The sequence below is a fragment of the Balaenoptera borealis genome (assembly GCF_965194805.1).
Source record: "Balaenoptera borealis genome assembly, chromosome: 3".
Classification (NCBI taxonomy): domain Eukaryota; kingdom Metazoa; phylum Chordata; class Mammalia; order Artiodactyla; family Balaenopteridae; genus Balaenoptera; species Balaenoptera borealis.
The window spans coordinates 149,246,379-149,273,884 of record NC_138866.1 but is presented as its reverse complement, the minus strand read 5'-3'; the positions used below and the strand labels follow the sequence as shown (position 1 = coordinate 149,273,884).

At 40.0% G+C, this 27,506-nt stretch overlaps 1 protein-coding gene and 1 pseudogene across 7 annotated transcripts in view; both read left to right on the top strand.

The window, feature by feature from the left end:
* The first annotated feature begins 4,827 nt into the window (after window positions 1–4,827).
* The window catches only part of HDGFL3 (HDGF like 3), a 78,277-nt gene continuing 55,598 nt past the window's right edge, over window positions 4,828–27,506 (top strand). For 2 of the 6 annotated variants that reach the window (XM_082388586.1, XM_082388581.1), the window contains exon 1: window positions 4,828–5,383. In XM_082388586.1, coding sequence (XP_082244712.1) covers window positions 5,300–5,383 — 84 coding nt within the window. In that variant the 5' untranslated portion in view covers window positions 4,828–5,299. The remainder of the gene's footprint in view (window positions 5,384–27,506) is intronic. The other 4 variants (XM_082388582.1, XM_082388585.1, XM_082388583.1 and 1 more) reach the window with 2 other exon arrangements.
* Window positions 10,015–26,515, top strand: LOC309627024 (low molecular weight phosphotyrosine protein phosphatase pseudogene; annotated as a pseudogene). The gene has a single exon. The product of its transcript is annotated as a low molecular weight phosphotyrosine protein phosphatase pseudogene (transcript).

The window sequence follows — 27,506 nt, the reverse complement described above, 5'->3', positions numbered from 1 at the left end:
CGGTGGGCCAGGATTCCAAGAAGGTGAAAGTGGAAGTTACTACGCCTCACAATGGCTAGGACTAGAGCTAGCAACACATCATTTCTCCCACATCCTTCACTCCACACAGCAGCCCTTCAGATGGTTGCCGTTAGATACACTGGCCTCTCGTAACTCCTGCAACACTACTTCATCTGACATGTTTTTGATTCCCTCACCATCCTCCTTGTTGTCCATGACTTCTAGTCCTAGAACAATGACTGACACACAGCAGTACTCGACAAATATTTGTTCAATAAGTCAATGAAGAAATGAATGCTAACTGTTGATCCAAGGCTCTCTTCAGCAGCATTTACACAAATATTGGAACAATACTAGCCAAAGTGGTAGCTAAATTTGCAAATTCTTCGTCTTTAATACTTTCTACATATTGAATCACCTCTTCTCCCAAATAGCTGATAACTCACTAAAGTTCTCCAGTTTGTTTCTCAGCCTGAGACAGGACTGTGAAGGGAGAAGAATGAGAACAGTCTTAATAGAAACAGCCTTGGACTCTGAGTATCAGGGAGGAAAATTCCCAGGACCTAAACAATATCCCTTTCCTTCCCCAAAAAAGATGCAGGTGACTCAAGTATGTCTTCAGAGAACATTAACATGCATCTAGGGTCATTATTGGGGGGCTCTCTGTTTCTATACATTGTGGCCTGAGTACAGTTGCTGCTGTTACCCACCCTCCCTCCAGCAATGCTGACCCCAACCTTTGACCCCTACCCTGCCCCATCGTGGCCCATGCTGAGTTTATGATGCCTTTTGCCAACCTAGAACTTACTGGTCCTCACACTGAGGTGGGAGTTCCCTCTCTCACCACAAGTAGTATATTACAGTTCTTCTATTTGACTTTCACAAAGGTGTCAATATCTTATGATCCTTTCTCTTTCAAAGAATATGAGACCAGTTCTTCTGGGACTGGGTCAAAGGACATTTGAGAGATAACCCTAGTGGCAAAAGTAATAGAAATGAACTCTGATGCAAAGTCCAGGGAGTGCCCTTCTGACATACCGAGTGTGTGTGTAACACCAAATTTTCCCAACTCCCTTTCCATAATTCTTTTCACCACACCATGTTAACAACAAAGACAACAATATAAACTAACATTTAATGAGTACTTATTATGTGCCAGGCACTGTTCCGAATGCTTTAGATATATCATCTCATATATAATTTTGGGTGGAGGAATAGAGTGTAGGTAATTGAAGCATTGTGGAATGGGTGAATTGGGAGACAAGATCTGAAGGAACTGTTAGAAGAGTTTTATCAGGAAGCTGAGCCAAGATATGAAAGGGGAAGGTGAAAACAGGACAGGGTTGACAGCATGTGTGGATGTGTGAGTGAGAAGTGGCAAAAAATAGATCAGGTAGCCAAGGGCAGGGAGATGTAGTAGCCCATCGGGATTTGAGGATGCTGAAATCAGGTGATCAAAGGAAGTTGATATTATCACCACGTGTGAATGGAGATCCTTCCAATTTTCAAGTAAAATTAATGTATTCTATTTTGACATAGCACATAGACCAGCTCTTGGGGCCACATTGATTAAAATAAAATACATCAGACTCTTTTAATGGTCTTAGTGGTATCTCTAAAGGGTTACTTATTATCTGTTAAATATTTGAATAGAGCATTGTTCTGGAATAGCCAGAGGAACAATCCTTTGCATAAAAGCGGAGGACCCAGTCTGAAAGCTCTGTCTTCAGTGAAAGCCACAGAGCAATGCTTCATCCCTGGCAAAACTGTGTTGACAAGGTGGTCTGCATCCAACCTGGCTGCAGAACAGATGGGCTCTTAGCCAAGCACATTAGGAGATTCCCGATGACCAGTCAGAGGGAGCCTGTAAGGGGATCCCATGTGCGTGTGTCATTAAGTGTGACTTGGTCCGGCAGGAGAGGCAGGCGGAAAATGTGCGCTGAGCAGTCAGGCCGGGGCTCAATTAAAAACCTGAAACCAAAGCCTAGACTGGGAGAAATCTCCACATTATCGATATAACCAAACCCCCATCAAATGTCCCTTCTTTGGACTCTGTCTTCAACCACTCTGCTGGCTCCTTCTCCTAATAACAAACTCAAATTTCTCCAATCTTTAAAATCCAGCCAAATAATCACAACAGAACAACTCTCCCTGCATGCTTTTGGGCTATTCCTTCTCCACCGCTGGGAATGAGCTGTCTACACTTCCTGCTTCCACAGGTTCACCTTTCACTCCCATCTCAAGCCACTGCTCTCTGGTTTCTTCTCATCACCATTTCAGTGACACAGTTCCCAACAAGGACACCAAATACTTCTCAATCACCAGATTAAATGGAGCCATCGCCTCCTTTATCTTAACTTGACCTCCCTGTGGCATGTATCTGGACATCTCCCTCCTTCTGGAAATTCTTTAATTCTTTGGTTCCTACAGGACCACGTTCCTCTTCTTCTTCTGCCTGACCCTTAAATGTTGGTGTTACCTGGCTCCATCCTCGCCACCGCTTTTTACATTCTACACGGTCTCCTAGGAACCTCCCTCATGGTTTCAGCCACCACTTATCTACTGAAGTCACTCGAGTCTCTATGTTCTACCTTGACCACTTTCCCTACGCTGTGTATTCAGCTCTCCACTAAAGCATCTCTCTCTGGATACCCCAGGAAATCTCAACACACAAAACCACTCATGATCTCATCTCCAAATTGCCCATTCTTCATGGATTTCCTCATCTCAGTGAATGTCAAAACTAATCATCCCATTGCTTAAGCCAGAGACCAGGGAAGAGTTTTTGACTCCTCCTTCTTCCTTGCTACATACTGCCCAGTGAGTCAGCAAGGCCTGTCTCAGCCCTTGTCTTCTCTCTTCTGGAGAGAGCCCCCCACCTGCCAGCTGAGCTCCTGCCTCCAGACTCTCACCCTCAAATCCACCTCCACAGAGGCCCCCGGAGTAATCTGTCTAAACCCAAACAATGATCGTGCCCCTCCCCTATTTAAAGTCCTCCCATGGCTTCCAACTGACCACCTTTCCCCTCTCATTTCTCTCCTCTCCCCTATCTCTAATCTGTGCCCAGAGGGAGGCGGGACCATGTGGGGAGAGCAGCCAACAGCTAGGGCTTTGGCAGCTGGTCAGAGGGATCTGGGTTTGGCATAAGAGGATATAGGAACCATTCACAGGTTCATTAGCAGCGCATGATGACATGACGACAGGTATACATGGCAGTCCTAGAAGTGGGAGACACATTAGCAGTCTGCTATAGACTGAATGTTTGTATCCTCCCAAAATTCATGTTAAATCCTAATGACCAATGTATTTGGAAGTGGGACCTTTGGGAGGTGATTAGATCATGAGGATGGAGCCCTCATCAATGGGATTAGTGCTCTTATAAAAGAGATCCCAGAGAGCTGCCTCACTCTCCTCCCCTTTACCCCTTACCCCATGTAAGGACACAGAGAAAAGACTATTTTCTGTGAACCAGGAAGCAGGCCCTCACCAGACAAATGAATTGCCTATGCCTTGATCTTGGACCTCCCAGTCTCAGAACTGTGAGAAATAAATTTCTGTTGTTTATAAGTCACCCAGTCTACAGTATTTACAGTATTATGTTATAGCAGCCCGAAGAGACTACGATTTACACAGGCTCTTGCAACAGAGGCAAAAGGACCTAGACTAGTCTACAGTGAGAAAACAGGAAAAGGTGAACCTGTAGGACTGGTGAGGAAGGGTAAATATCTAAAAAGGAAAATCACCAGATGCAAGTAGTAAGGAAATGCATTAGTAGATAATGTTAAGCACTATTAAAGTAAACAATCCACAGGAAGTCTAGAGAATTTAAAGCCCCATTAAAGGAACACGAGCAGGGGTTAAAACACACGCACAATTCTACACAGCAAGTGAGGAACGCAAATGCTGGGAGGAACTGTAGCTTCTATAAAAGGGGGAGAGGGCAAGAAAGCCTAGAAGAGGGGACAGACACAAACAAGGAGACAAGATGAGGACCACATAAAGTCCGTTACGCTCAGGAGCTGCGTCAGCTGACCTCTTAAAGATGAGCTTCAGGATGATGAGAGAGGCAGCATTCATTGGGCAGATTCAAAAAAACTTTGTCCAAAATGTTGCCAGGATTGGAAACGAGTGACCTGCCAGAATAAGTCCCTTTCACAAAACTACAGGCCTATAAGGCCCACGCATGGAAAAGCATAACCGCTTCCGGACTTTGGAGTTATGGAGGTCCGTGTTCGAATCCCGACTGTCCCGCTTGGCAAATTAGATAACCTCCGGTGACTCCGGTTAACTTGCCCTGGGTGGGTCACACCACATTGTGAAGGGCAGGCCTAGGGTGAGACCCCAACAAGCTCGCTGACTCCAGAGCGGTGCTCTTTCCAGCAGCCTGATGCTCTGCGTAGCGGGTCCCCTCGCGCGGCCGGCCCCCGGCCTGGAGCGCCTTTGTGCCCCACTCACCCGAGAGCACTCGCAGAAGCGGCCCGCGGCGGGGAGCCGGGAGGGAGACCAGTCAGCAGGAGGTGGCCGTGGGACTGGGGGTGCCGGTGGGAGCGCCCCCGATGTGGCGCGGACGGGTGGGGAGCGGGCCGGCCAGGTGGTGATTGGCTGGGCTGAGGCTGGCAGGTCCGGGCCAAGAACAAAAGAGAGCGGGCGGCGGGCGGCCTCTGGAGTAGGTGCTCCCGTCCGCCCGGCGCGGGCTTCGGTGCTGGGGGAAGACGCACCCACCGCCCGCCCGCCGAGCTGCCGGGCTGGCGCGCTCGGTTTCTGCGCAAGAGCCGGCCGTGTACCTAGGAATTAACCGGCCGGCCCTGGAGGGGAGGGGTGGGGAGCGGGAAGTGGTGGGGGGGGGGGATGTTGAGCGCGCGCGAGAACAATAATAAGATCGTGTTTGCGGTCGCTGCCCGAGGAGGAATTCGGAGGAGGCGCGAGGCCCGGTGCTCGCGCCGCGCCCGGGAGCCCGGGAAAGAGGCCGCCGGCGGCGGCGGCGGCATGAGGCAGGCGACGCGGCGCCTGTGAGCAGCGCACGGCGGCGGCGGGGAACCTCAGCGCGGGGAGAGCCGAGCGGCCGGGGGCTCCCCTCCCCCGCTGCCGGGCGGTGATTTGCCGGGCCTGCTGCGCCCCCCGCCCACCCCTCGCCCCAGCCGCCGCCTCGCCGCTTCCCTTCGTCGGAGCGGCCGCTCGTCCGCCCGCCCGCCCGGCTCGAGGCCCGCGGGGAGCGCGGCGCAGTCCGTTGGCCCGCGGGGGGGCGGCCTCCCGGCATCTTCGCGTCGCCCAAGGACGACCAGGAAGGGGAGCGGCCGGGATGGCGCGTCCGCGGCCCCGCGAGTACAAGGCGGGCGACCTGGTCTTCGCCAAGATGAAGGGCTACCCGCACTGGCCGGCCCGGGTGAGTACGGCGGCCGCGCGCGGGCCCGCCCGCCCACCATTTTCCCCTTCATGATGGCGCGCCCGCCCCCTTTCCCCATTGCCTCAGCCCGGAGCGCGGAGCCCGCCGCGAGCGGCCGACTGCGGCCGGGGCTGAGGGCGCGGGCGGCGCTGCGCAGGGAGGACGGGGCCGCGCCGGAGGCGAGGGTTCCGGGCCGCGCCCGCACCCCGCGAGGGCCGCCATCCTTCCGCCCACTTTCGAAGGCGGCTCCGGCCCCGGCAGGCCCGCCGCTGCCTTCCTCCCGGAAAGCCGGTGGTGACCGGGAGCCCGCGCCGCCAGGAAGCGGGCCTGGAGTGGGGCCATCGCTCCGGGCAGGGTCGTTGGTAGACACCGCGGTCCCGGGCGAACGTCGGGGCACGTAGGGGAGCGTAGTGCAAATGGCTGTCGGAGAGCCGGCGGGCGCCTGCGGCGCAAATCCTGGAAAGGGGTAGTGGTCATTGAGAGCTAGCTGGAGCCTCTTGGCAGTCATTCATCCGTCTCTCGTTGCATCCTTCGCCATCCAGACTTGTTGAGTTTTCCCTGAGCGCGATTCCGGGTGCCCCGCCTGCCCTATCCTTGTCCTGGGGTACGTGCATCCTTGGTGCCCATGGTTCTTTTAAACCGACACCAAATAGCCGGGAGCTTGCAGCTTGGCACTGGCTGGTGTGTCCTGTAAGCTCCTCGTGCCTTTTCACCTCCATGTTTGTTTTAGGTCAGATCCCAGACCTTATCCTCGGCCTCCCACAACAGTCCACAATAGCGCTCTCTTTCTGTGTAGCAGGGTTTTCGCTGGGCTCTTTCTCTAGAAAGCATCTGCGTGTAATACATAACATTAAATTTTATTAGGCCCTTTGCTAACATGTGTGCTTTGTGTCTTAAAATAAATCCCTTTTACTTTTATTTTATAACAGTTGGCAGTTAATTGCTTGAAATAAGAAACAGTGAAAAGGAGGGTCAAAACATGTTGAAGATTATGTTAGTAAACTTGAGGAATAGAAGTAGACATGGGAAATAGTGGCATAAGTATGAGTGCAGGCTCTAAAAATGTTGTATTATATACAAGTGAAGGTACTGAGATTCCCCCCTCCCCCAAATACACCCATTCACAAAAGGAAGTGACATCATGGGTGGCCAGACTGAAATTTAGTGAAGTTGAAGTAATGGATGGACATAATCACTTTTTTTGTTTTTAGTTTGTCACGATTGTAAAATGGAAAGAAAACTGGGTCAGGAATTGGGGGACCCTGGCATCAGGTCTGGGCTCTGTTATGGGCTAATCATCTCAACTGTCTGAATATCCATTTCTGCAACTGTAAAATGATCATCTCTAGGATTCCTTCCAACACTAACAACCTCAGATTTCAAGGGGAAAAAACAGTCTTATTCAGATTCCGTGAGGCTGTGCAAATAACTTTTCTCCACATCTGAATTGTAGGTTTTCCTTAAATAAGGCAAAGTTTTCATGGTGGAATAATGGGTTATTTTTCCTACTACAGTGCCATAATGCTTTGGGGCAAGATTTGTTACTTTAGGAGTCCTTTAGGGAACCCCTTGAATATATTCGTTAAGTAAGAAATAAACAGCTATAGGGCACGTATGTTTATACATAGTCAAAAGTGAATTGAAAGTTATCATCACTAGTTGGTCATTTTCTTGTAACACAATGGCTTTCTTTAATCTTACCTTTGAAAATATCTCCTGAGAGTCAAAAAGAAAATAGACTTAAAATTTCATTAACATGTTGCTTGCATATGTTGGCCACCTGTAGTAATTTTGAAACAAAAAAGTGCTGCAGAAGTAGTCGTAGTTGTATATTTAATTGTACATAAAATTCCTAGGAGTTATAATTCCCAACCAAGGCAAAATGGAAAATAAAATGAGGAAATAAAATCAATTACATTGTTAGATAAGATACAGTAAATACAGGGGAAAAAATGTGTGTCTGTTCACATTTAACGTGAGCTCCTCAAGGGAAGGACCTAAGTCTCTAATTTTTTAAAAATATTTTATAGTGAGTGACATGTTGTAATTTCCAAAGAAAGGTAAAGGTTAGAAAAAGAAGAAAGATATTTGAGTCCCTACTCTTTGTTACAGTTGAATGTGTCAGTGTTCTCGTTTTATTTGCATCCCAATTCTGTGAGATAGTATCCCCACTTTACACCTAGCTATAGCTTTGTAGATGATGATATTATCAAGTATGGGGGGGAAAATCCTACTTATTTAAATTTCAAATATTGTCTCTTGATATGAACGCCAGCCATGTTGGGATTCTATCAATATATGGCCACAAGGAATGAAACATAGGAGGGAGAACATGGGGGAAACATTTCTTCAGGCTATGGGGAGGAGCTTTCTGATGGTCAGAGCTGGTCCACGTGGCATGGAGAAGTGACTTCTCTGCTGTAGAGAAGACATTTGTTTTGGTCCTAGGAATCCCCTTGTGAGGAATGTGAGTCTAGAGAATTCAGACATCTAGTAAATTTGATCAGGTTGGTTTCAGCTTTTGGCTGAGCTTCACACTCTGTGCCCAGGGTGTGTTCTGTAGTCTAAGTTTCAGTTTACTACTCTGTAAAATAGGGATAATTCTCACCTCACAGATTTAGTGTATGTAAAAGCACTAAGCAGCAGTACTTGAATGTTCCTATCTTTTTTGCTTTTTGAATTTCTAATTTTTCCCCTGTATCACTACACTATTTAAAATTTTCAGCTCTTAAGTAGATTTGTTATTTGTCCAACATTTTATCATGAAAAATTTCAAACATATAGAGAATTTAAAAAATTGTATAGTGAACAGCCATATATCTACCACCTAGATTCTGCACTTAACATTTTGCTATACTTGCTGTATCACCTATTTGTTCACATATCCATCCCTCTATCCATACAGCAGTCCATCTTTTTTTTAATGCATTTCAAAGTAAGTTGCAGATAATTTACTCCTAGACACTCCAGAATGTATTTCATTAACTAGAGGTCAATATTTTTAATAGATTCTTTTTTTTTCCTTTGAGGTAAAATTTACATAGACTGAAACACACTTACCTTAAATGTACCATTCAGTGAGTTGACAAATGTATACACTGGTATAATGCAAGCCCCTACTGGGACAGAACAGTACCAGTACCCAAGAAAGTTCCCTTATGCCTCTTCCCAGTTGATTGTTGTCCTCCTTCCTTTTCAGATGTATTATTTTAACATTAAGTAGCAGCTGGCTGTTTCTAATGGAGTATACTTGCTGTATATGACTTTAAAAATTAGAAGTTCATTTATGCCTAAGGATTAACTAGCTTAATACTAAAAAATACTTATGCTAAAACAAGAGTCTCTGAAGCCTTTTTTTTTTAATTTTAAAAAAATGTTTTATTTATTTTTTATTTTTGGCCACATAGGGTCTTAGTTGGGGCATGCAGGATCTTTCACTGCGGCATGCGGGCTTCTCTCTAGTTCTTCTCTCCAGTTGAGGCGCGCAGGCCTAGTTGCCCCATGGCATGTGGGATCTTAGTTCCCTGACCAGGGATCGAACCCGAGTCCCCTACATTGGAAGGCGGATTCTTTACCACTGAACCACCAGGGAAGTCCCTCTGAAGGCTTTTGATTGTGTACCTTGTTGGTAAAAAAAAAAAAAATAGAGCATGCATCTCTACTATGTGTAAATTTACTTTAAAATTACATATACATGTACTTTGTACTATTATACCTATTATAAGATACATACGAAAAAACTAATAGGGATGACAGATGATATAGATATTTTATGTTTTAAAATTCTTATTGGCAGAATGTCATTAATAGTACTAGATTAAGTTTATATTTTAAAAAGTACTAATTTTTGGAATATTTTTGCCTCCTTCTTGTGAGATCTGACTAGATTGTCACAGTTTTTATCTTCTAAAGAGATATTATAGAATAGAACTGTCAGCTTGGCCATTTCCTTGTTTGCTTGTGCTTACATTATTAGTGTCATCTTTGTAGGACTCCTTTAGCCACTTGTTCATTTAGCGAGAATTCTGTTAGAAGTAGATGTTCCATAATTCTACTCAACCAGGCACACACAAATGGCAATAAGTCACAGTATGCCTAAAGTGAATAAATATAACTATCTAAATAAGCAAACTAGTGTTAATTGATGTATTGGATATTAGTAAAATTTACTTTTTAGGTGAAAGAATAAGAAACTAAGATAGAAGTTGTACTATTTTCTTCTCAGACCCTCTAAAATCATCTTGTGTATCCCCTGAGGTGTGAGCACTCTGCTTATGTACCCCTACTCTAAAAAATGGAAAAACAAAAAACAATACAAAAACCAGGAAGTCTTAAAGCTCTTGTGTTTCAATTAAAGAGCTTTTTAAAAGTTAACCTTCTGGGGCTTCCCTGGTGGCGCAGTGGTTGGGAGTCTGCCTGCCGATGCAGGGGACACGGGTTCGAGCCCTGGTCTGGGAAGATCCCACATGCCGCAGAGCGGCTGGGCCCCGTGAGCCACAGTTACTGAGCCTGCGCGTCTGGAGCCTGTGCTCCGCAACAAGAGAGGCCGCGATGGTGGGAGGCCCGCACATCCCGATGAGGAGTGGCCCCCGCTCGCCGCGACTGGAGAAGGCCCTTGCACAGAAACGAAGACCCAACCCAGCCATAAATAAATAAATAAATTAATAAGTAAATAAATTAAAATTAAAAAAAAAATTAACTTTATATGAGAACTCTCAAACATCTTTAATAGGAGAGTAAGTTGATATAACCACTTTAGAAAACTGGCCTGATCTACTGTAGTTAAACATACGCCTGCCTTGTGATTTGGCAGTCTGTTCTAGGCATATACCCAAGAGAAATGGGTGTTTATGTCCACCAAAAGACTTGTACAGTAATGCTTGTACATGGCAGCTTTATCCATAATAGCAGAAGACTGAAAACAACCCAGATGTCCATCAACACGAGAACGGATAAGCAAATTTGTAGTATGTTTGTATAGTGGAGTACTACCCAGCAATAAAAAGGGGCAGACTACTGATGCCCACAAAAATATGGATGAATCTCAGAAATATAAGGTTGAGTGAAAAAAGCCAGACGCAAGACAGTACCTTCTGTATGATCCCATGATGTTCAGAAACAGGCAAAGCTGATCAATGGTGATCAGTTTGTGGTAGGTGGAGGTGGTGGTGGGGTTACTGACTGGTAGGAGGCACTGGAAATGTTCTGTATCTTGATCTGGGTTTGTACGTATGTAAAAATTTATCAAGCTTGCACATGGGGATTTATGCACTATTATGTATATAATGCCTCAATTTGTGTATATAATGCCTCAATTTTAAAAGCACACTTTGTATGAGGTGGGGAAAAAGAATCTAATACTCCAAGCTTCTTCTTGGATTGAATTTCACCATTCTTAGCTTTCAGTGAGAAATTTTTTCCTTTAGGGCTTCAGTCCTACAAAGTTGCATCTTCCTATTCCCTTTGACTATTTTAGAAGCTTCATTTACTACTTCACAGCTTTCTCTTGAGGCTTCTTTGTAGTTCTGGATTCTGCCTCTGTCTTTTGCTTAACTCTACTAGAGTCTTTCTGTTCCTTTCATGGTAAATCATTCATTGCTCATCATATTTTTGATCTAGCTCTCCACCTCTCACTTGTTAAAACTTAAGAATTAAGCATTTGACTTACCCCTCTATGACAGTTCAAAGAGCTGAACTCTTATTGAACTTTTATTGAGTACCTACTGTATGTAAGGCACTGTACTAGGTGTATTTTTTTGTTTTTCTACCAACAGATTAAACTTGCAGCAATTTTAAAACATTGTAATTGAATAATTAAAGTGTTTCCCTATCCTCTTATTAATGTAAATTCTGGTTGGGAATCCTCAGTTTCTGATCCATAGCACTTTCCATTTTTTTTTTTGGCCTTGACAGTAAACTGCTAGACTGTGAACCTTTATTTCTGGAGACCAGGCTACATATTTTCAGAGAATCAGTTGACACTTAAATTCTTTTCAATCTCGACATAAAGTAAGATGTTTATAATCTGTATTACTTTTACCTGAGTCCACAGAAGTCCATCGTTGGTTCATTCCTCAGGTAGAGTGGCACAGGCTCACTCAGCCTTTCCCCAAGAGACTATATTCACATTGCCAGTTTGAGACTGGCAAACTGTCTCATTTTCTTCAGCTTAACCCTGGGAGCAAACAGGCAACTTAAAGTCTCAATACCAACATTTACATTTTCCATCAGCCAGGTGAATCTGTATATCTGGCATATCCCCTTTGGAATGCCCTAATGACTACTTGTTGCCCCATGATTTGAAGAATATTAATTCTCTTAATTCCACTATATGAGATTGTGTTTGATTCTTTTGGAAAATGACTGATGGTTTAAAATGATATATGACTTTGTTGAAAATGTCTATTAGCATTAGAAAAACATTATAGACTAATAAATATAGTAGAGGAAGAGCCCAAATATTCCTGTTTATTAGAGAAATATCTTCTATTGCAGAAGAGTCTCCAGATGTCTGATCAAAATATAGTCCACTTAATACGGTTGTTAGCCCACTGCAAAAAGATTTCTTAATCATTTCAAGCAGTACTGAAAGCATGGTCTGTGGACTGTTTGTTACCTGTCAGTGACAAGATAGATACAGAAATTGAGAGCAAGAGTTTAGAAATGTTTTAGCAATTTGATAGAGTAACTTTTTGTTTGTGAATCTGGTTTAAAATTGAGGTTTGTATTTGTATGCCTTTTAATTTTAATTTTCTAATAATTCATCTTTAATGTATTTTATTAAAATGTCTGTAACTGATTAGAATTTTTTTAAATTTCTCCTTCACCACAGAATAGAAGTACTAACTATAGAGGACCCTTAACAGTTAATAGTGTTCCTTGCACTGAAAACAATTTACTCATACTGTAAACTATTTAAACTATCCTTATTTAAAAGAGAGAATGGACTGACCTTCATGTTATATATTAATTTCACCTGTGTGACAGAGTTACAGTTATTACACAAGTAATAATGTTCACTGTAGAAAGATTAACATCCCTAGACATACTTACAAGCATCATGAATATGTACCTATATGTGTAAGTACATAATTTTTGTAATATATACAGTTTTGCAACCTTTTTCCCCTCTAAACACTGTATCTTTAGAAGACTTTCAATGGCAGTGAATATGTTTTTATAACATTATTTGTAGTAGCCATCTGGTAATTTATGGCATGGACCTATTTTTATAAATTATAGCTACTTGCTATTGTAAGACACTTATTTTATTTCCAGTTTTATACTATAAAAGAATACTCTGAGAAACATTCTTTTGGCTTAATTGTTATTTCCTTAGGACAAGTCTCTGGAAATTATATTTCTGAGTCAAGGGGCATGTGCATGTTTTAAAGGTTTGTATTACAAAGATTTCACTATCTTATCTTACCCACTACCAGAATAAGAGAATACTTGTTTTTTCACATATTCATTAAAAGTAGATGATTCAAACTTTTAAAAATCTTTCTCAATTTAATAAGCACAAATATTTAATTGAATTATTTTCTTTGGTTACAAGTTAGGCAGAATATATGTATCATATATGACATTCTATCAATAATGTATATGTGTCTTGATTATCAAGTTAGAATGAGTATATATAATAACACTACTATGAGGTAGATATCCCCATAAGAGAACCAAGACTTAGCTTAAGAAATTCACCTAAAGACAACTTAATTAAGTGTCTTAATCCCAGATTATTAAGAATGCCACAAGAACATAAGAAATGTGATATCAGATTAGGTAAAGGACTAAAGAAGCATTTGGCGGTATGTAAAAAGACCATACATATATGTGTGTTTGTAGGGCTCACAAGTTTCTGTGAAGCTGGAAATCTTCAGTCAGAGAACATTTACTATTGTAACATTTATTATATTATCTTTAGTCTATATCTCTTTGAAAGCCCTTTGACACAAGGCAATATAAAAATAAATATTAGTTGTGCATTTAAAGAAAGCAGAGACCCATTAAAATCAATTCTGAATGAGTAGCATGATGTTGACTTAGTGTAAGTTCTAAAACCTTTATGTGTGAGAGAACACATCTACTTTGAACATCAGGTAGGGTAGTTACGAGAGTTACTGGTTCAGTAGAGCCTAGAAGCTAAATCATAAGAACTACTACTACTAGCCTGTGTAACTTCTTGCCAGTTTACTGCATTCCCAATCTCTGTAACAGCATTTTCCTATGTACAGTGTATCACTGCCATTTGTATATGTAATCTCCTTTCAGCTGATTAAAATGGAGGTAGTAATTGAATTTTTCTACTATATCTTCTTACTTGATAAGAATTCGCTGTAGTTAGGTAAGTACCACCTGTAGGGTTACAGAGAGCCACGTAGAGGTTAAAAAGAGTGAAATAATCTAATGATTGGTGAGCTCAGACATTTAGAGTGACATCCTCCAGATTTCTGAGCAAGACTTCCTGCCATGTCGGGAAAGACAACTAGACCAGGAGTTAAAAGATTAGCACCTCATTCTACCACTCTCTTGGTTTGTTAGGTTTGGGCATCTTTTTTTATTACAACCTCTTTGTAAAACAGGGAGAGTGATAATTCTTAGTCTCACCCTTTTTCCTAGTAATCAAATGTGAAAATACACATGAAGGAAGTGTTTGCTAATTAAGTACCTAATAATTACCTCCTAGAAACACCAGACCTAGTAAAGTCTCAGTAAATGTTTTTGTGGTTTGGCAAGTGTGTCTTTCAGCAGTTTCCCTGTGACTTTATAATAGTAAGTTGGCTTTAGGCTCTGGGAGTTGTGGGGACTTCCCATTAATATTACCCCTCCAGATTTCTGAGTGTGATGAGCCATCTCTAGAGGGTCCACATAGCTTCAGGATTTGGGGGCAAACTAAGCTGGACTTCGTTGGCAGATAAACGGTGCTTGTGAATCAACTACTCCCACTTGATCACTGAAACTCAAGCTCTGAGTGGATTCCCTAAGCCTGATTATAGAGTCTTGAAGGCTCCCCAAAAGTGGAGGTACCGTTTCAAAGTGGACTGGGTAATTCTTACTAACATACTAGTAACTTCTTAGTTTCTATCAAAATATGTTTTAAGATGAGAGTTGTTGTAAGTGGTGGGTTCATTTAGGTTCAGTAGTGGTTAGCAAATATAAAAATGAGTTTCACAGAGATTGAAAAACTTTTATGTAGGGAAAAATGTCAAAAAATAAACCCATGCCTTTAGATCTCTTCTTCCTTTCTGTCACTGAAGTAGAACTTTTATACTAATGACATCTTTAATTTTGGAGGAAATGCATATTTAGAGGGAGCAGTATTATGAATTCTCAGTTCATTTTTTTTTTGGAGTTAGCATATGTTAAATGGATTGAAAATTAATTCCCTCAAGACTTCTGTTTGACTTTCAAAATGAGACCAGCTATTTTCAAACAAGGCATAACTGTTCTTATCTCCTTCGCTGGACTGCTACATGAGGATTAAGTCAATAATTTTGAAAAAGTATTTAGACTTTGGAAATGAGTCATTGTTGCTGATTGATTCTGTTGCAGTCTAGTCTAGTGGCTTTCAGACTGTTTTTGACTGTAACTGACAGTAAGAAATAAATATTAATTTCATACACACACACTAGAAAAAGATTTTCACCAAAACATACTATATGTGATGCATCTTGATGTTTTTATATTTCATTTTGTATAAAATCAGGTTGTAACCCACAAAATCAATTTCACTACCTGTAGTTTGAAAAGCACTGGTCTGGTCTGTTAGGCCAAAGGGAGATTAATCTATGTGACTTATATATGTTTATATAGAACAGTAGTTGGATTTTTTTTTTTTTTTTTTTTTTTTTTTTTTTAGTAGTTGGATTTTTGAGATGAGTTAATAGTCCTGAGCTTTTTATTCTGCTGTAGCCATAGTCCTACATGGAGGTCACATGAACATAAGAAATGAAAGTTATGTTAGGTCACTTAACCACCCTGGCCAGTATTTTACTTGATCTCCAAAGGTATACAGATCAGATATTTCTACTCTCATTTTCCTTCTATTCTTTGAACTGCAAATATACCTACTACTTTCTTAGCTTTCTCTATGAAGCTAATTATAGTTTCATAAATATGGCTTGTTGAGGGTAATAAGCTTCATACATTTGCTAACTAGTTAGTGATAAACACTGACTCTCTAGTGTTCCCTGGCTGATAATATTGAGGTTCTGGGGTTTTCTTGGGTTTGTGAGACTAGACTGTGGAGGTATCAGGCTATCTATGACTGGGATTGATGGGCTTTTGTTAAGTCCAGAAAACCTATAGGTGGGGTAGGTTTGTGGTACCCTCTGAGGTGGATGTAAAGTCATGGGACTACCACATTTCTAATGGTTCTGTATTTTCTTTACAATCACTTTTGTCCAATCAAAAAGAGATTTCCTTGCTACTATTTAGATAACAGCAATCTCAGAAGAGACAATCTAATATTGATGATAGTAAGACACTTCAATTTCTGAAAAAGATATATTTCTGAAAAGTTATAGTAAGCACAGTTTTATATCTCACATCTGGCTGACTGACTCACACAAAATAAGTACACTTCTATTGGAAAATAGCCCCACTATACTAAGTGGAAGTATCTGGAAACAAAAGGGTTAGGTTAATCTTTGTGTTAAGTCAGGTATTCAAGAACTCTGGTGGTTCTCCGCTCAGCTTTTTGTCACTGCTGTTGTTCACTGGCCCTATCTTGTGCTAGGTGGGGTGGCGGGTGAAGGACAGAGCCTTTGTAGAGTTATGAAATTTGATGGTCTCCATTGTTCATTTTTAATAAGCTCCTTGTCTGGGGCAAATATTTATTTAACTACAAGGGATCAGGTAACCCAGAACAAATGTGTCCCTTGTTTTTAATATTGTCATAAAAGCAAATTACAGAAGTAGGGCAGCTCAGCAAGAGCGGGCGGTTAGAGAAGTTTGTTGAAGTGAAATAGAGATGATGGTGATTGAAGACCCTTCCTTTGCGCCATTAAAATTGCTTCTCATTCAATATTGTAAACTCTAAAAAATAAGCCCTTGACCTCTCCATTTTCTCTGGGTATCCCAGCTACCTCCTGGCTTCACTCCTTCCTTATCCAAATTAGATCTACATGATTACTTGAACTGCTCTCACCCCATGCACACTTTCATGCATTCACCTTACAAACTCCTGCTGAGACCAACTAGACTTAATCACAAAGGCATGCAGACTGGGGCTGCTCCAGTATTAATTTCAGTTAGGTCCTCAACACTGCTCATCACTCCTTTTACTTGACCTGGGTCAGCTCCTTGTCCATCCTCCTCAGGTGTTAGTAGATACTTTTACTACCCTCTTCCAACTCAACTTCTTTCCCCTTATTTTCAGCAAATTATTTTACTTTCATATTTTATATGTTCATTTTCAGAGTGCAGTGGAAGAGCAGGAGCTTTATGTGCAGATAAAGCCATGTCTGCTTACTGTCTCTATCCCTCAACAGATGAATGACCTTGGGTACCTGATCTCTTTGCTTTGATGGACTGTAAAATGGAGACAATAATGCCTTCTTTTCAGGGTTATTTCAAAGATTTTGAACATAAAGAATCTGAAGTTTAACGGATGATCAAAAAAATGTTTTTTTCCCTCTCCATCGCCTCTTCCCCATCCTCCTTACTAAGACCCTCCCCTTCTTGCTTGACCCCACCCTTTTCCTTTCTTCATTCAACATTCAGCAAATATTGATATTTTTGAGTGTTTGCTGTGTCCCAAACACTAACACCCTAATAGATGCTGGGGGCAGAGAGGCGACCTAAACAAAGTTTTGTTCTCATAGACTTTAAGTCATCAGCCTCTTCCCCTCCACTGACTTTCTCTCTTCAGACTAGAAAGAATAATCTCTATCTTCCAGGCACTGCTCTCTCTGCTTTCCTTGGCAGCCAAGCTTCTTTAAATAACTGACCTTACTGTCTCTTTCTCACCCCTCTCCCAGAAGTCACCATCACCTGCCAATTAATAGAATTCATTTCAACCCTAATTGCTGCCTCTGTGGAAATTAACACTGCTGTTAAAAAATTCTCTTCCCTTGACTTCCCTCATGTGTTTCTTTTGAAAGATTCTTCTGCTTCTCTAACCATAACTTTACAGGTTCTTCTTTGGCTTCAAGCCACCATTCTTCTAAATTTCTGTTTCAGGCCCAGACTTCAAATCCACACATCCATTTACCTACTAGACAGCTCCATCTAGCTGTCCCTCAGGTACCACAAATTCATCATCAAAAGTAATCTAGCCACCCCTCCCAACCCAAGTATTCCTGTTTTACTTAAAGATTACTATTTAGCCAGTCACCCCCAAAAACAAAGACCTCAAATTATCCTAGATGCTCCTTATTCTTTGCCTCCAACATCTTATTGATCACCTAATGATGTCAAGATGGGCTGTGCAAATGGAGGCCTGGTGGTAGTTCTGATAGAGAAAAATAGTGTGAAATTTGATTCATTATACAGCCCAGGGCAGCGTAAGAATGCTAAACACAAAAGAACCTGAGGCGTATTCATGTTGTAAACAGGATGTAATTCCAGCAAAACAGTATGACATTAAATTATTAATTTGGATTTTTTGGTGTCATTTTATTCCTACTTAATACTGTATAAATTTATCTTGGTTTTATAATGTATTGTTATAATAGTAGTACTGTTATATTTGTGCACATTTCAGAACATTATGATAAAATTTTATGACAGCTGGGGTCCACATCATGTTGATATGTTCTTTTTTTTAAATTTATTTTATTGAAGTATAGTTGATTTATAATGTGTTAATTTCTACTATACAGCAAAGTGATTCAGTTATACCTATATATACATACTTTTTCATATTCTTTTCCATTATGGTTTATCACAGGATATTGAATATAGTTCCCTGTGTAGGACCTTGTTGTTTATCCATTCTATGTATAATAATTTGCATCTGCTAACCCCAAACTCCCAATCCATCCCTCCCTAGCCCCCCTCCCCCTTGGCAACCACAAGTCTGTTCTCTAGGACTGTGAGTCTGTTTCTGTGTCGTGGGTAAGTTCATATGTCATATTTTAAATTACACATATAAGTGATATCATATGGTATTTATCTTTCTCCTTCTAACTTACTTAGCATGATAATCTCTAGGTCCATCCATGTTGCTGCAAATGGCATTATTTCATTCTTTTTTATGGCTGAGTAATACTTCATTCTGTATATATACCACATCTTCTTTATCCATTCATCTGTCAATGGGCATTTAGGTTGTTTCTATGTTTTGGCTATTGTAAATAGTGCTGCAGTGAACATTGGGGTGCACGTATCTTTTTGAATTATAGTTTTCTCTAGATATAAGCCCAGGAATGGGATTGCAGGATCATGTGGCAACTCTTATTTTTCGTTTTTTAAGGAACCCCCATACTGTTTTCCATTGATGTATTCTTTTATTCTTATTTTTCTAAGAATTCTTATCAAGAATGGAAGTTAAATTTTGTTAAAGTTAAATTTTGTCGAATTGTAATAGTCTTGTAAGTTTTCTCTTTTGGCCTTTTTATTAATTATATATTTTAAATATTAAATTGTACTTGTATACCTGGAATACATCTTACTTTGTTTCAGTACAGTAATCCCCCCTTATCCATGGGGATACATTACAGTACCCCCAGTGGATGCCTGAAATTGCAGATAATACTGAGCCCTATGTATACGTTTTTTCCTATACCTGTGTACCCATGATAGAGTTTAATTTATAAATTAGGCATGGTAAAATATTAAATAACAAATAATAAAATAAAACAGTTATATCAATACACTGTAATAAAAGTTACGTGAATGTGGTCTCTCTCAAAATATCTTATTGTATAAATTTAATGCCTTTTCCATCTTAACTAAACACTTATAATGCACTATGGCCATAACTTTTGCAGTTTGGAGTGCAACAGCAAAACTAGCATAAATTTCTTTTTCCTTCACAATTTCATGGATAGAATATTCTTTCATACAGTAGATCTTAGCAACTTCAGCAAATGGTATTTTTTCTCTCCTTATTAAGTCGAGAACTTGCACCTTTTCACTTAATGAAAGCACTTCACAGCTTCTCTTTGGCATATCCAAATTGCCAGCATCGCTACTCTTGCACTTTGGGGCCCTCATTAAGTAAAATCAAGGCTACTTGAACACAAGCACTGCAATACTGCAACAGTTGATCTGATAACTGAGACAGCTACTAAGTTATTAACAGGTAGGATATGCTGGACAAAGGGATAATTCATGTCCCACTCCAGGATGGCTTGAGATTTCATAACACTACTGAGAATGGCGTGCAGTTTAAAACTTATGAATTGTTTATTTCTGGAATTTTCCATTAAATATTTTTGGACCATGGTTGATCACAGGTAACTGAAACCACAGAAAATGATACTGCAGATAATGGGGGACTATTGTACATACATTTCTTTTTTTGTTGAGATATAATTTAGGTAACATAAAATTCACCTGTTTAAGTTATACAGTTCAGTGGTTTTTATTATATTCACAATGCTGTACAACCATTGCTAATTCTAGAACGTTTTTATCACCCCAAAAGGAAACGCATACCCATTAAGCAGTCCGTCATCATCCATCCTTATCCCCAATCCATGACAATCACTAATCTACTTTGTCTCTAAGAATTTGCTTATTCTGGGTATTTCATTTGAAGGTATCATAGAATATATGGCCAATTGGACTTCCCTGGTGGGGCAGTGGTTAAGAATCCACCTGCCAGTGCAGGGGATTCTAAACCACATGGGTTTGAGCCCTGGTCTGGGAAGATCCCACATGCCGCGGAGCAACTAAGCCCATGAGCTACAACTACTGAGCCTGCGCTCTAGAGCCCGCATGCCACAACTACTGAGCCCACGTGCCACAGTTACTGAAGCCCGCGTGCCTAGAGCCCATGCTCCACAACAAGAGAAGCCACCACAATGAGAAGCCCGCGCACTGCAATGAAGAGTAGCCCCTGCTCGCCACAACTAGAGAAAGCTCACGCACAGCAATGAAGACCCAACATAGCCATCCATAAATAAATAAATTTATTTATTTTTTAAAAAAGAATATATGGCCAATTATGTCTGGCTTCTTTAACATAATATTTTCAAAGTTCATCCATGTTGTAGTGTGTATCAGTAGTTTATTTCTTTTATTTATTGTTTATTTAATATTCATTTATTTATTTGGTTGCGCTGGGTCTTAGTTGCAACAGGTGTGCCCCTTAGTTGCGGCTCGCTAGCTCCTTAGTTGTGGCATGCAAATTCTTAGTTGCGGCATGCATGTAGGATCCAGTTCCCTGATGAGAGATCAAACCCAGGCCCCCTGCATTGGGAGCACGAAGGCCCAACCACTGTGCCACCAGGGAAGTCCTAGTAGTTTATTCCTTGTAATGTCTGAATAACATTCCATAGGTACTCCACATTTTGTTTATCTGTTCATCAGTTGATGGGTATTTGGGTCATTTCCACTTTGGGCTGTTATAAATAATGCTGCAATGAACATGTGTGTACAATTTTTTATGTGGATTTAATGTTTTCAATCTCTTGGGTATATACTTAGGAATGGAATTGCTGGGTCATACGGTAACTCTTTGTTTAACCCTTTGAGAAATTCCCAGGCTCTTTTCCAAAGCTGTTATACCATTTTACATTCCATATAGCCTAATGACCTTGACTAGAACCTCCAGTACAATGTTGAATAGAAGTGGTCAAAGTGGACATCCTTGTCTTGTTCCTTATCTTATGCAGGAAATTTTAGACTTCCACAGTTAAGTATGACGTTAGCTGTGGGTTTTTCAGAGATGCCCTTTATCAGGTTGAGGGTGTTTCCTTCTATTCCTAGTTTGTTGAATGTTTTTATCATGGAAGGATGTTGGATTTTGTCAGATGCTTTTCCCACATCTATTGAGATAACCGTGTGATGTTTTGTCTTTTGTTCTATTAATATGATGTATTATATTGATTGATTTTTGTGTGTTAAACCAATCTCACATTCTTGGAATAAAACTTCTTGGTCATGGTGCATAATTCTTTTTATACATTGCTGGATTCTGTTTGCTAATAAGAAATAGAATCCCTGACACATGATGGTTGAACTTATAATTTTTCGACTTCATGACGGTACAAAAGTGATACACATTCAGTAGAAACCACACTTCAAGTTTTGAATTTTGATCTTTTCCCAGGCTAGCGATATGCAGTAAGATACTTTCTCCTGATGCTGGGCAGTGGCAGTGAGCCGTAGCTCCCAGTCAGCCACACTGTCACTAGGGTAAACAGCCAATACACTTAGAACCATTCTCTATCCATACAACCATTCTGTATTTCACTTTCAGAATGGCATTCCATAAATTACATGAGATGCTCAACATTTTATTATAAAATAGGCTTTGTGTTAGATTGTTTTGCCCAACTGTAGGTTAATGTAAGTGTTCTGAGCACATTTAAGGTAGGCTAGGCTAGGCTAAGCTATGATATTCGGTATGTTAGGTGTATTAAATGCATTTCTGTCTTAATGATAATTTCAGTTTATGATGGGTTTATTGGGATGTAACTCCATCATAAGTTGAGGGAGATCTGTATTTTTGTCATAGATTTTTGCATCTATGGTCGTAAGTAATATTGATCTATAGTTCTGTTTTCGTGTGATGTCTATTTCTGGGATCCTGGTATCAGAGTAATACAGGCCTCAAAAAATGAGTTGGGGAGTGTTCCCTCCTCTTCTGTTTTTTGAAAGAGTTTGTGAAGGATTTGTATTAATTCTTTAAATGTTTGGTAGGATTCACCAATGAAGCTATCTGGACCTGAGCTTTTCTTTGTGGGTGTTTTTTTAATTTTAAACAGCTTTATTGAGATTTAACTGACATAAAGTATTGTGTAAATTTAAGGTGTACAACGTGTTGATTTGATACACTTACACATTATAAAGTGATTACCCTAGTAGGGTTAGTTAGCACTTCAGTCACCTCACATAATTACCATTTCTTTTGTAGTGAGAACTTTTAAGATTTACTCTCAGCAACTTTCAAGTCTATACAGTATTGTTAACTATAATCACCATGCTGTATGTTAGATCCCCAAAACTTATTCATCTTATAACTGGAAGTTTGTATCCTTTGACCAACATCTCCCAATTTCCCCTACCCTCCAGTCCCTGGCAACCATCATTCTACTCTTGTTTCTATGAGTTGCCCTTTTTTAGATTCTTTGTGGTAGTTTTTTTTTTTATTACTTATGGTATTTTTTTATAATTCAATCTCTTATTATAGCTCTACTCACATTTTCTATTTCTTCTTCAGTGGGTTTCAATAGTTTGTGCCTTTCTAGGAATTTGTTCATTTTATCTAGGTTATCTAATTTGTTGCCATACAGTTATCCATACTATTCCCTGATAGTCATTTTTATTTCTGTAAGGTCAGTAGTAATGTTCTCTTTTCGTTCCTGATTTTAGTAATTTGAATCCTCTCTCTTTTTTCTTGGTCATTCTAGCCTAAGATTTGTCAATTTTATTGATCTTTTCAAAGAACTAACTTTTGGTTTCATTGATTTCCTGTATTTTTCTATTATCTATTTTACTTATTTCCACTCTAATCTTTATTTTTTTCTTCCTTTTATTTGCTTTAAGTTGGTGTGCTATTCTTTTTCCAGTTTCTGAAGGTAGAAGGTTAGGTTATTGATGTGTGATCTTCCTTTTTAATATAAGTGTACATAGCTATAAATTTCTCTCTAAGCATTGCTTTCACTGCATCCCATAAGTTTTGGTATATTATGTTTATGTTTTCATTCATCTACAAGTAATTTTAATTTTCCTTGTGATTTCTCCTTTGCCAATTGTTTAGTAGCGTGCTGTCTAATTTCTATGTATTTGTGAATTTCCCAAATTTCCTTTTATTAGTGATGTCTAATTTCATTACCTTGTGGTCAGAGAACATACTTTGTATGACTTCAGTCCTTTTAAATTCATTGAAGCATGTTTTATGACCTAACGTATGTTCTATTCTGGAGAATATTCCATGTAAACTTGAGAAGAATGCGTATTCTGCTGCTATTCAGTGAAGTGTTCTATAGATGTCTGTTAGGTCTAGTTAGTTTATAGTGTCTTCTGTTTCCTTTTTGATCTTCTGTCTAGTTTAGTTGTTCTATCCGTTATTTAGAGTGAGGTATTGAAGTCTCCATCCATTATTGTTGAATTGTCTATTCTCCTTTCAGTTCTGTCTGTTGTAGTAAGTCTTTTGTCTGATTTCTTTCACAACTTTGCTGATTTGGTAAAATGTGTGGTAAGCTTTCCAATTTTTAGATGCCCTAAAATAATTTCAATTTTTTAAAAAATTATTTTTGTTTATTTTTGGCTGCATTGGGTCCTCATTGCTGCATGCGGGCTTTCTCTAGTTGCAGCGAGCGGGGGCTACTCTTTGTCGCAGTGTGCTGGCTTCTCATTGCAGTGGCTTCTCTTGTTGCAGAGCACGGGCTCTAGGCACACAGGCTTCAGTAGTTGCAGCATGCAGGCTCAGTAGTTGTGGACCACGGGCTTAGCTGCTCTGTGGCATGTGGGATCTTTCCGGACCAGGGTTCGAACCCGTGTCCCCTGCGTTGGCAGGCGGATTCTTAACCACTGCGCCACCAGGGAAGTCCCTAAAATAATTTATATTTAGCAAGCAAGCAAGTCTACTTCCAAGACTTGAAAGACCTTAAAACCACTTCAGGCCTGGAAACTTTTTGAGGGTTTTTTCGGGCATCTTTTAAATCAATTTCATGGTTATTGGTTTATTCACATGTTCTACTCTTCTTGAGTCAATTCTACCATTTTTATTTTCCTAGAAAAGTGTCTATTTCATAGATATAGTAAACCTTCTAGTGTAGAGTTTTATATATATATATATCATTCTATTATAATTTTTAGTCTCAGTCACTGTAGTTACATCTCATTACTAATTTTATATATTTAAAAAAAATTTTTGTATTTAGATTTGCCAAAGATGTGTCAGCTTTATTGTCATTTTTTTCACCAAAACTCTAGCTCTTGGTTTTTATTTCTCCCTTTTTTTTGGTTAATCAGTTCTCCTATTTTTTTCCCCCTACATCATAAATTTCTGATTTCATCTTCACTACCTTTCTTTTCTTTATTTCAAAAGTCATGAAATTCTTTGAAATTTTTTTTGAAAATGAAAATTTTTAAAGCTAGTTTTCTTAAGGTCAGATTTGGCTTCAACATGTAGATTTGGGTAATTGGTGTTTTATAATCATTTTCAACATAGATTTTAATTGTGATTTTCTTTTCTTTTTTGGCTTAAGAGATGTTTAGGAGATAATTTTAGAAATTATCATTGGTTAAACGTTTTTATACAATGTTTAAATTTGTTTTTTTAGCATGATTACCTTGTTATCAGAGTATGTAGTCTTTTAAACTATTTTTTAATTTGAGTTTTCTTTTAATATGTGATCAACTTTTTAAAAAATATTTATTTATTTACTTATTTGGCTGCACCGGGTCTTAGTTGCAGCGTGCAGGATTTAGTTCCCTGACCAGGGATTGAACCCAGGCCCCCTGCATTGGGAATGCAGAGTCTTAACCGCTGGACCACGAGGGAAGTCCCTGTGATCAACTTTTTTAAAGTGTTCTTTGTATTCCTAAAAAGAAGGCTTCTGTAGCACTCAATTATTTAGAGATGCAGAAGTATAGCTACCATATCTATTATATTTCTACATATCTCTCACAATATTTTTGACTATTTCAGGGCTTAACTTGGCACATAAGTGTTTAGGACTTATAACTCCAGGGTAGTGTACCTTTTGTCAGAATATAATGATCCAAGTGGGCACCTCTATGCGCGCGGGAAGATGGCCATACGGGTGACCAAGTCAGTGCTGTTCGTGTGTCTGGGTAACATCTGTCGATCACCCATCGCAGAAACAGTTTTCAGGAAACTTGTAACTGATCAAAACATTTCAGATACTTGGAGGATAGACAGTGCAGCAGTGTCCACGTATGAACTAGGAAACCCTCCTGATTATCGGGGGCAGGCTTGCATGAAGAAGCATGGTTATCCCCATGAGTCACGTTGCCTGGCAAGTTACCAAAGAAGTCTTTGCCACTTTTGATTATATACTATGTATGGATGAAAGCAACCTGAGAGATGTGAATAGGAAAAGTAATCAAGTTGAAAACTGCAGAGCGAAAATTGAACACTTGGGAGCTAGGATCCACAGGAACAACTCATTATTGAAGATCCTTATTATGTTAATGACGCTGACTTTGAGACCGTCTACCACCAGTGTGTGCGGTGCTGCAGAGCCTTGCTGGAGAAGGTTCACTGACCCGGTTCCAGTCCTGCTGCGGCCCAGGCTCGTCCCCATAGGCCCGCATTCTCAGTCGAGTGACATAGTGTCACCATTCCCTAGCCAAGGCCACAGCCCTTTCTTCAGTTGACTCACTGTTTCTTACTTTAAAAAATAATTGTAACAAGGCCCCTTTCTGTTTGTCCCCACTAGGTTTCCAGTATCAACTCTCATTTCTTTCCCAAACCCGGAGTTCCACTCGTGTACCTTAGTTTTGCCATATTTTCTTATATTTCTCAAACTTTGACACACTGCTCCCTCCTGCCACCCCAGGAGGTTCTACTATCCTTAGAAAGAATGGCACCTCCTCCAAGAAGCCTACCCTGAACTTTCCCTTTTAAGATTCTGTGCTCTGCAAAGGGGAAAGGTGGGCAGGAGAGATAAATTAGGAGTTTGGGATTAACATATACACACGGCTATATATAAAATAGGTAATCAACAAGGACCTACTGCATAGCACAGGGAACTCTACTCCATATCCTGTAATAACCTGTACGGGAAAAGAATCTGAAAAAGAATGGATATATGTATAACTGAATAACTTTGCTGTACACCTGAAACTAACACAATATTGTAAATCAACTATACTCCAATATAAAATAAAAATTAAATTAAAAAAAATTGTAGATGGAAATCAGTTGTGTTTGGCGGAAGAATAAATAAAAATTTTGATTCAGACAGTTTATGGGGTAAATGTTCTTAGACTAGTTGAACCTCCCACTTCACCGCAGTTACAAAAATAGTGGAACAAACAAAATAGTAGAGCAACAAAATAGAACATAATGAAGTAAAACATCACTGTAAGGCCCATCAGCATCTGATCCCATCGGCACTTCCAAGAATCTGCACTACGTCTTCCCTCTGTGTGGATGGGGCCCCCTGCCTTGCACTACCTCTTGATGCCAGGGCCTGGTGTCCAGTGATGTTGGTGAGAAGTGTTCATACATGCTCACAGTGCACACTTGTGCATTTACAGGACAGGAAGGAGGAAGATTTGTGGGATTAATCTTTAGCACCTTCACTCCTTAGTTTGTGTCTGTTTAGTTTATTTCATAAGGAAGTTAGCTTATTTGTTCCCATTTGAACCACTTTGCCTCTGGAAATGTAATTATGTCCGGGAATAAGGACACTTGTGTGCTGGTTTACCTTAGGTTAGTTTGAGGACTGTGCCTGCTTTTACATGCATGTAATTAACCTGAATGTCAAATATAGATCAGCTTAGGTGGGAAAAAAATAATAAGTTGGGAAAAGTCCTTTTATATTGGAATGCTTAAATATTGATATGTTAAGTATTCTTTTATCAGTGCTTAGTTTATAGGCAAATATAGGTAATTTCTGTGCACTTGGAGATGACTGATCTAAAATTCCTATGAATATATGTCAGAAAAGATTGTTTTCAGATAAACTGGGGAAATTACAAAAAATACATATATAACGATCCACTCTACCATTTCATACTTTTTTAGCTTGTAAGTTATGGTACTTGTAACTTGTAACCTGCTTTTATTTTTGTATACATTTGGCTGTTGTGTCTTTATCTAACCTTTCACTCATAACTTTTCTTTCCTGTTTTAAGATGTAAATTGTATAAACAGTATATATATATATATATATATATATATATATAATGTTTTTTGACCACCCCTGGGAGATTTTCCCCTATTCCACTCTTTGTTAACAGACTTCCTCAAGATTTTATCTACTTTTTTGGTTAGCAGAAATGCTTCCTGGTTTTAAACAGTTTGTTG